The sequence below is a fragment of the Chaetodon auriga genome, chromosome 13 (genome assembly GCF_051107435.1).
Source record: "Chaetodon auriga isolate fChaAug3 chromosome 13, fChaAug3.hap1, whole genome shotgun sequence".
Lineage (NCBI taxonomy): Eukaryota > Metazoa > Chordata > Actinopteri > Chaetodontiformes > Chaetodontidae > Chaetodon > Chaetodon auriga.
In genome coordinates, this window is record NC_135086.1 from 3659756 (window position 1) to 3669424 (window position 9669).

The 9669-nt window shown below is 45.1% G+C and overlaps 1 protein-coding gene across 1 annotated transcript; it reads left to right on the top strand.

Annotated features, from left to right (window-relative positions):
• The first annotated feature begins 2527 nt into the window (after nucleotides 1-2527).
• Nucleotides 2528-9468, top strand: ndufv3 (NADH:ubiquinone oxidoreductase subunit V3). The gene is made up of 4 exons (XM_076747560.1): nucleotides 2528-2606; nucleotides 4898-5009; nucleotides 6169-7341; nucleotides 9169-9468. Exons 1-4 carry the CDS (start codon nucleotides 2562-2564, stop codon nucleotides 9324-9326), a joined length of 1488 nt encoding a protein of 495 aa, XP_076603675.1. The 5' UTR covers nucleotides 2528-2561; the 3' UTR covers nucleotides 9327-9468.
• The last annotated feature ends 201 nt before the right edge of the window (nucleotides 9469-9669 follow it).

The window sequence follows — 9669 nt, forward strand, 5'->3', positions numbered from 1 at the left end:
TTCTGTTTCACTGCCAATCAACAGACTTTTAAACTGAAATTTGAAAGTAAGTTTTATAGAAGACACATTTACCAGTGAGCACGAATTAAATCTGTGTGTAAAAAAACAAAAAAACAGCTGTGCAGTTTCCTGACATCCCAGATCAAAGTGACACTGTGAGTATTTGTACATCATAAATACAACATGGCTGCACAGATGTAATGCAAATGAGCAAAACCAAAGTCCACAGACTAAATACAACAACAACAAAACAAAAAAGTGCAGTCCCAGATGCAATAGCTAACTTTCTAATGTCATACTTTAATTAATTCTAATTAATTCAATTCTGTTTAGTGAATTTGCTTGCCTCCCATATTTTTCAATTATTTTTTGAGCTTCATTTTTAAATTGCTTATTTTGTAATAATGTTCTATTTAATTTCCAGTAATCTCTATTAGAGTTGTACCTAATTGCTGCCATATTGACCTTAATTGTAACGGCCTGATGATCTGTAAAGACCGCAGGTTCTATTAGCACAGACTCCACTTTATCATCTCTGTCTGAGGAGACCAACCAGGAATCTGTACGAGATTGTTCTGATTTCCTCACCTGTAAAATCACAGCAGACCAGTCACATACTGAGCTGTTCCAGCTTCTCCCCTCAGGGAGGCGCTACAGAGCTCTGTGCGCCCACAACAACCAGACCTGGGGCCCGTTTCACAAAGCAGGTTTAGTGAAAACTCCGAGTTTGTTAAGCCTGAAATGAGGGAAACTCTGAGTTTTCCGTTTCACAACGGGAGGTAACTCAAACCAGAGAAAGAGGGGTAACTCTAGCCTGTTTCACAGAGAGCGGTAACTTAAGCTCTCGGTCAGTTACCATAGTAACAGACTCTATGAACCTAACCTGGTCGGGACCAGGTTTTTCTCAATGAACCTCGAGTTTCTCTCTGTCTCCGCCCTCTGTCAGCTACACACGGTATTTGATTTCCTCATTCATTCGTCAGCAGGCGAGTTTTGGGATAACATAGTTCTGCCGTCTGTTATTTAAAAAAAAATCAGTCAGTAGGCACTTTTTTTTCACTAACATGTCCTTTTGACAACGATCCCGTGGATGAAGGTGCAGCATTACTGCGCAGGGAATTAAAATATTCGTCGGGAGATGGTTATCAGACCGCGCATAGATGTTCTGGCATTTCCAGACAATTATCTTTTTGAACGGTACCGTTTCACGTCACAGTCCATCATCTACATACACAACCTAATCCGTCCTTACATTTGCAACATTACCAGCCGGAGTCACGCTCTCACATCCCAGGAGATATTGTGTGTTGCGCTGCGTTTCTTTGCGCAGCATTATGTTGGTGATAAAACAACTGCACAGTCAAACAGCCACTTAATATTTACTTTATAATATAACACATGATCAAAATGAGGTACCCCCATTAAATTATGCCGTGTCTTACCTGTTTGAACAATGTTTTTATGTTTCATCTTGAGCTGCTACCAAGTGCACTTCTCCCCCGCGGGATTGCACCTACATGAACTAAATTAATGAGCTACCATTCAAGCAGTTTTCCCCTGTAATATTATTGTGATTGCAAAGGACTACGTTTAAACTTACGCATTGACCCGAGCAGCAATGTTCCCCCACGCCGCCTCCCTCTCTTTTGCAGCTGCAGCGGTGTTACACTTTTTTCTAAAAACATGCGCAAATTCGCCGTATGAGCACATTAAGAGTTCGAGTTCCAGTGTGGTAAAAAACGCAGCCCTCCTCTCCCCCGTCGCCATGGTGACTCGTCGAATCGGGGCTCCATTGATGCTGGCTTTTTATAGTCGTGGTGCACGCGCTTAACTCTGAGTTAACCTACTCTGAGTTGACTGAACTAACTCAAATCACCTGTTCTGAAACCGAAAACTCGGAGTTTCCTATCTCAGGCTAGATCAACTCAGGGTTCAGGATTAGACTCGGAGTTTGTTGAACCTCCTTTGTGAAACGGGCCCCAGAGCGGTTTGTGTCCCCAGGCCTTCAGTCTGATGAGCAGGTAACAACAACCCTGCAACACTAAAACACGATGCATTAGTGTACAGTACGCGTCATCCTTCATGTTAAGTTTATACTGTGTATAGACATACTGTGTACTGCACATAACCACCTATGTACAGAAAGTAATCTAGTACTTTACGCATTCAGTATTAATTTTGTTGCACTATTTGTATTTGTCTTTTTACAGAAACACTTGTCTTGTATATAAACGTTGTTGGGTTTTTTTTATGTACATTTATATCGACGTGTACTGTCACCTGCTGGTATTTTACACATCAGCAGTGGGTGTATGAACAGAAAGGCTCCATGTTTACTTTCACGTCTCTTTGTTTTTCCTGAAACTTATGTGTGTAACACTGAGAAACGTGAAACTGAAGCCAAATTCTTTACTTTATGGGTCAATAGAGCTGATTCTGGTTCTGATTTTGACTCTGCGAACTGAAATAGAAACCGTTTGGTTTCCTTCGTACAGCCTCGTTGCGGAACCTTTGCGTTTACCTCACAGTTTCCGCCCGGAGCATAACACTGGGAACGCAAAATGGCGACCTCCCTGCTACGGCTAGGGCGACTGGGTTCCCTCAAGGTAATGTCAACAGAGTTGCCTCCCAGCCGTTTTCCATGTGTTGTGTTTTGATGATAAATGAATAATAGAGATCAGCGTAGAGTTTGTTTCCGGCAGCGGGCGCCATAGTGAACAAAAGGCGGGTTTCTGTTTGCACTGACCCGAGACGCGTCCGTGTGATACCCCGCTGGTGCAAAGGGCACAGACGGTAGTTCTCTGACTTTTACCACACCTGACGTTCCTCTGAGCTGGTACACCTAATCATAACTGTAACCATAACTATTCCATTACCATTTCAACACTTCAGTGCTGAAAGCTTCCGGTTTAAAGAGGCCAATCACAGCCTCGAAACACGACCACAAGCGATCTGCGTGAGCGTCAGACACCGAACGATCCAACGAGCCTTCATGCGTTTTCTAGTTATTTCTCTTAGTCTTTTTTATGCTAGTTTAAATTCATATTTACCACTGAGCGTCATATTTTGAGAAAAAGCGGTACTATTATAAGAGTGTAGTCGTAATTCATTGAGAATAAAGTCACAATTTTACAAAAAAAAGTGTAGATTATAATATTCTGTCATACTAAACAGGTGAGAGAAGGTTGTGTTTTATGTGTCAAATGTGTGCTGATGAACCTGAAGGTATCTGCCTTCACAGCTGTGGAGGTGGAGATACCTGCAGAAAGCAACAGGTGGAGGGAGACAATAAAAATCAAAACTACAGGAAACTACAGGCCAGAGATGAGTTCATAACATGCATCAATGGGACAAGAATGTGCACAGAGGGAGAGGAGGAGAGAAGAGCTCGGGCATCATGGGAAATCTTCCCACAGCTTTAAGCTACATCACGTTCGATCATGAACTCAGACAGTGATTAGAGTTCAGGCGGTTGATGTAAATATGAAGAAGAGTTCAGCTGACCTACAGTCTGCTGAGCATCGCTGCTCTGATGGTCTGTTCGTGTCCCACTCAGACCTGATCTGACGGACACATCGTCCTGGCTGAGACTGAGGAGACGCTGAAGTCCAAACTAAGACTTTCTATCAGACTTTGTTCTGCACGTGTGATTCAACAACAGCGGGCACAAATTTGTGTTTGTCGCTGATGTTGTAAATTAAATAAATGACAATTTTACTCCGTCACACTTATCCAGGAATCATCATTAACCAGTGCAGCTCATTGATTTCTTCGACACGCTCAAACATTGCATTCCTTAATTTCCCCAGGTGGGGCTAATAAAGTTATATCTTATCTTATTCATACAGCAGGAGCTTCCACAGAAGCTGACCTTGAATCAGTTTATTTATCCTCCTTCTGCGGCCAGTTACATGTCATGAAATACATGAAAGGACGAGCTGTCAAAAGGATCCTCTGTGGAAACAATGAGGGGAAAGTCAGTTGAATGTTTCCACAGTATGAATCATCACATCACCCAGCCCGTGGTGCCACTCACCATCATCCAGCCTCAGTCTCCACCCAAAGCAAACAAAGCCGGAGCAGCTGCGTAACGTTTCAGGTATGATGAGGCAGCAGCATCTGAGGAAGAGTTCCAGGAACTTACAGCGAATATGAGTGAAAACAACCACGCAGGTAACACCTGGATCCAGCACGTCACATGACTCCTGCACCCGCTGACAGTGAATACAGACCTGTGTGATAATGGAGGAGGACATCAGGACAACATGACCTGTCAAAGGATACGTTCACACTTTTCCAGTCTGTGATGAAACAGTACTCAGGTGTGTCTGTGCACTGTGGACCTGAGGACGTCAGTGAGCGATGGGGGACAAAGTCCAGCCGTCTGTTCCCGTCTACGCTGAACGATTCATCACTGTCAGACTGAAATTAGGATTTGAAAACGTGACTCAATGTCACAATAAAAGCTGAACCTAATTCCAAAGTGAACTAAGTTGAATGAGATGTTTGGTGACTTCTCTGGATTTGAAGAACTCTGGAAGGACATAAACAGAAATTAAATGCATAATTGTGTCTGATTATTGTTGATGTTTGTGTTTTGACTGAATTAACAGTTTCTTGTCTCTGTTTGGAGGTTGTGAAATATCTGCTCTGTACTCTGTGTGAGTAGTTGACTCTTATCCCAGTTCACATGAAGTGATGGCTGATGATGGCTGATGACTTTCCTGACCCCAACACGTGGCCTCTGCTTCATCATCAGCCCAAAAAGCTCTTCTATGGACTGTGTGTAGACACACGTCTCTCCCGCTCTGTCTTTCTGCTGCAGTGTCCGTGTTGAAGGCTGGTTGTCATCCTATGTTTGATGCTCATACCAACGTGTCTCTGTGCTCTCGTGCAGTGTCTCCAGTTGGAGAGCTGGGGTGTCCTGAGGAGTCGATCGGCTGCTTCGTTCTGCACTCAGGCCGAAGAGCCGCCAAAGCCGGTGAAAAAGACAAAGGCTGCGAGTAAGAGTAAGGCCATTCGATCTGTTCGCTTTCTAAAGGTTGACGTTTTAGTGTTCAGAGCAGGCGTGGGGAACCTGTTTCCTGTCAACGAATTTCAGTTTTTATCAGTTTCCACGTGAGGTTTTCCTTCATCTCTCTGAATTATTCCAGACAAACTGACTCTGGAACAGTTTTCTTTGTCTGGTACTAGCAGCTCTGCGACTCTCCCTCACAGATTCCCCTTCTGAAGGAGGTATCAGCTTCTTAGCCGTCAGCTTAGCACAAACCTGCCTGCAGAACACTGTCAGAGTGTGTCTGTGAAAGCTCCACCGAGGAGCGTTTGTCCTGCAGCTCGTCCACTTCAGCATGTTTGCAGCTGTGATGACTCTTGACTTTGACCGTCTTCATCACTGTGAGCTCGTCCTCACAGACTAACTGAGACATGCCGGCTTTCCTTTTACTTCAACAAAAAAAAATCGTTTGTCATTTCTCTTAAAAAACACGACACTCTGCATGTACTTTAATGACAGTCGTCATGATGCATTATCAACCGCGATGTGCGTGTTGCCTTCAGGGACAGACGTGTTATTCTACTATTCTCGCTTATTTTCTTTTCTAGCTGAAAAAAATAACTGCTGAGACTGTTTTTTATTTATGAATCTGCTCACAGACTGGATCAAATGGGTGTTCCCCACCCTGGTTTAGAGTTTTGCTAATTGTTTATTGATGATGTTTGACCCATTTCTTTCTTGTTGTCCATAATCGTAGTCACTGTGTTTGTATTTCTGTTTCTGATTTGAAGTTAAACTAATTTCAAAGCTTAACATGTGACTCTTCTCCTGCAGTGCCAAAAGGTCTAAAATTTGTTTTCTCTTCTCTTCCTTTCTCTTCATTCCATCAAGAATCATTCACTCTTAAATTTAAGTTTAAAAAGTGTTGCTGATTGTGAATATGAATACAGTCTAAAGGTTAACAGTAAGGTTATGTTTTTTGATGAATCAGTGTTGTGTTGCGATAACTCTGTGTTTCGGTTTTTGTGCAGTTTTTGAAGTAAAACCTGAAAATTTCCAGGAAAGCAAGATAAAGTTTTAGGAAACTTTGATCCCGTGTGGAAGTCAAACCACTTCTCTCTTAATGTTTGGTATTATTTAACTGCTCTTGTCCCATTTGCCATTTTCCTCAGCAGCAGACACTCCAGATGAGAGAGCAGCCTTGTTAGCCTACAAGACCGCAGTTGCCTTCCCAGTTAAACTTTCACAGCCTGGAGTTTCCCCAACACAGTCTCTAGGTGTAGTTGAACCAGCGGCCAGCCCTGCTGCAGCAGCTGCAGCAGCTGCAGATCCCGTCACTGCTGCCAGTGAACCAGCTGCAGCGGAGTCAGAGGCCGCAGAGGCTCCAGCTCCTGATGCTGCTCAGGTTATCGTTGACACAGCTCCACCTGTAGCTGACGCAGCTCCCACAGCTGCTGAGCCCCTGATTGATACAAGCAGGAAGACCTCGACACCAGACGACACTCCAGCTGTTGCCTCCAGCACAGATGATGCAGTCCCAGCCTCCGCAGCCTCCTTTGAGCCGGGTGATCCAGTGGCTGACGGATCATCCTCCTCCTCCTCATCCAGTGACTCAGATTCTGACTCAGACTCTGACTCTGAGGACGAGAAGTCAGAGTTGAAAACTGAAACCAGGAGCTCACCCCCACAGGTGCCAGAACCCACCGTGAAAGAGGAAGCAGAAGTCCAGGAGGTCACATCAGAGCCTTTAGAAGCTGAAGTGAAGGAAGACACTAATGAAGCTCAGAGGGAACCTGAAGCTACTGTTGCTGAAGCTGGAAAGGAGGCTGCTCCAGCAGCAGAAGCTCCTGAGGAGGCACCCAGTGTTAGCTCTGAGGAGTTGGTGGACTCCGCTCCTGAGATCTGCACTGTCACTGAAGACGCTCCAGAGGGCACTGTGACCAGCCCAGACGTTTCAGCTGACGCAGTGGAACCAACCCCAGCAGTAATAGAAGAGGTTCCTGCTCCTGCTGTCCCTGATGCCAAAGTAGAAAGTCCAGCTGAAGTTGTAAGCGAAGCTGCAGCTCCAGAAGAAGCCCAGACTGACGCTCCTGTAGAAACCGCAGAGCCTGCCCCTGCTGAAGCCCCCGCAGAAGCCCAGCCTGTAGAAGCTGCTCCAGCTGTCCCTGTAGAAGCTGCTGAGCCTGTGGAGGCTGCTGAGCCTGTGGAGGCTGAAGTGGCTGCTGAGGCTGCAGCTGAAGTTTCTGCCCCTGTGGAGAGCGCCGAGGAGCTGGTGGACCCCGCTCCAGTCATAGCTGAAGCTGCAGGAGAGGAGCTGCAGGCGGAGGCCCCAGTTGAACCATCTGAGGGTACACACTACACCACCCTATCCCCCAAACCTTTACCTCTCCCTTTCTTTTTTGTGGACCTTTGAGCCCCCACAGATGACCGTTTTCTGTCTATCTTTTATAACACATTCTGTGTACTGTTCGGGTGTTAACCAGGTGTTACTCACAGTAGCTGCTGTTCTTAAATATCACCCCTGGATTCTTTTAAATAGACTCTTTTTTTAACATTTGCTGCATCGCTGTGACCTCGCTGGCCGCTGTGATGAAGCCTCACTCCTTAGTTTCGTTAGTTTGGTTGATGTGCATGAGGTGGGTGTAGTGTCCATGCAGTTTAACATGCTTGCAGGCCTCTTTGTTTCGTTCCTTTTCCTCACATGTTTTTCTGTCTCTTGAACGTTGCCTTTGCTTGCATCCTGCAAATTGAAGTTTAGACTTGTCTGTCTTTGACTCGCCCACACATCTCTGGCGCTGCAGTCGATGCACGATCGAGGTGATGTTGCTTGTTGCGTACTGTGAGAGTAACCCTGCTCCTGTTTCTGCTCCTGTCTTTTTATCCTCTTCCTCTCACTTATCTTCCTCACTGTTGCCAAATCCATCCTCACTCCCAGATGATTTCTCTCGGATTTTGCGCTTTGATAAATTGCAGAGTTTGGCTCATTTCTAATGTCTGTTTGGGTGAAATATGGGTTACAGGGTTTGTGTGATAATGTTAAGGTTACAGGTAATAATGCAGTTGTTTGGTTCCATTGTGCCAGGTAATGCTACTGCTAACAGTAATGTTAGAGTGCACATGGTCGTACTGTGGTTACGCTGAAGATGTGTGTAAAGGCCTCCTGTCCTGACGGCAGCTGGACGAGCAGACGCTGGGAGTGGTTGGAGTCAGTGGACGGATTTCAGGAAGCAGAATCACACAGTTACAGAGATGTTGTTTTTAATCATCAGATCAGTGGATCTCACAGATTCTGATCCTTAACGCTCCCGTAACTGCAGCCCTTTCAACACGTCTCTGACCATCTGGGTAACTCTGCTTCCTGGAACAGCCCCCCCTCCTCATCCTGCTCTTTAATTTCACCACTTGCTCATTTCTGTCCTTTTTTTAACTTTATGAATCTGCTCTTCACCTGAAAGCCTTTGGAGTCGATTAATGAAAACTGGAAATGTGTCTTTAATGTTTTTCTCTGGGATTGTGTAAGATTTGTTTCTCTGTCTCATATTGTTTATGACCTTGCTGTCACGGCATGATCAGGGGTTTTCCAGACAGGTTGAGATGTAGAAGTAAATTGGTGTTTAGAGAACATTATGCACCGCCGTTAAATCAAAGTTTCCATCACACTCCCACTTTGACTCGTTGCCTTTTTTTTAATAATCCATTTCATGCGTGCCTCTGCCAGCATGCCTCCAGTATGGGCTGTCTTTACTGTCGGCAAGCACATTTACCTTCACACGGTTTCCCCTCACAAACATGATCGTTGAGGCTTTTCACACCAGCGTGTCTCCACACTCTGTTGGGGGTAATGTGGCCTGCCGCCGTAGGAAATGCCCCACCATAAACCACCTTTGTCAGCATGTGTGAATATGTAAATGTGCTGTCGCTTCAAAAATCTTTAAAATATTTACAAAGCAAGCCACATTTTTGTTTTCAGTCTGTAGCTCGTCAGCCTCCATCGAGCCTTAATTCCAGTTTTGGTTGCTTTAAATTCAGAGGAGGACCCTGAGCCAGTGCTGCGTTTGGCTAACCTTGTGCTGTTTCTGTTTGAATGCATGAGCAGCAGGAAGATTTGTGTGCTCACCTTTGTGCCACACTCAGCTTTCTTAAATGGCCTTTTGTTTCTTCCCTTCCTTCTGCAGAGGCTGCAGCAGCGGCACCTCCAGAGCCAGAGGAGCCGTTTGATAACAGCACTTATAAAAACTACCAGCACCACGGCTACAACCCCTACACTTTTGCAGACCTGGATGTAGAGATGGCCAAGTTTCGTCTCCCTCAGCCCTCCTCACTCAAACACTGAGAGGATGCAGCCTGGCTGTTTATTGTTTAAAGATGATGGTGACAGTGTCGTTCCCTTTACATGTGATCATGCTCCCACCTGTCAGATCTGCATGAAATTCTGCTGTTAAAATGTTATATTATTAAAGTACACAACTGAGAAACGAAGCCTGTTTTTGCCTTTTGTGATTCTCTCTTGTCTTATGAAAGGGAATATGCATATAAAGGGATAGGCAAAGATCAAACGCTTCTTTTTTGCTGCTTTTCTGCCTTGGGGGGGTCATTTGAATAGAGCTGAGTGTGCAAGTGGTTTATCTGTGTTTCTATTTTAATGATTGCAATTTTCACTCCCTTAGCCTGCCTGC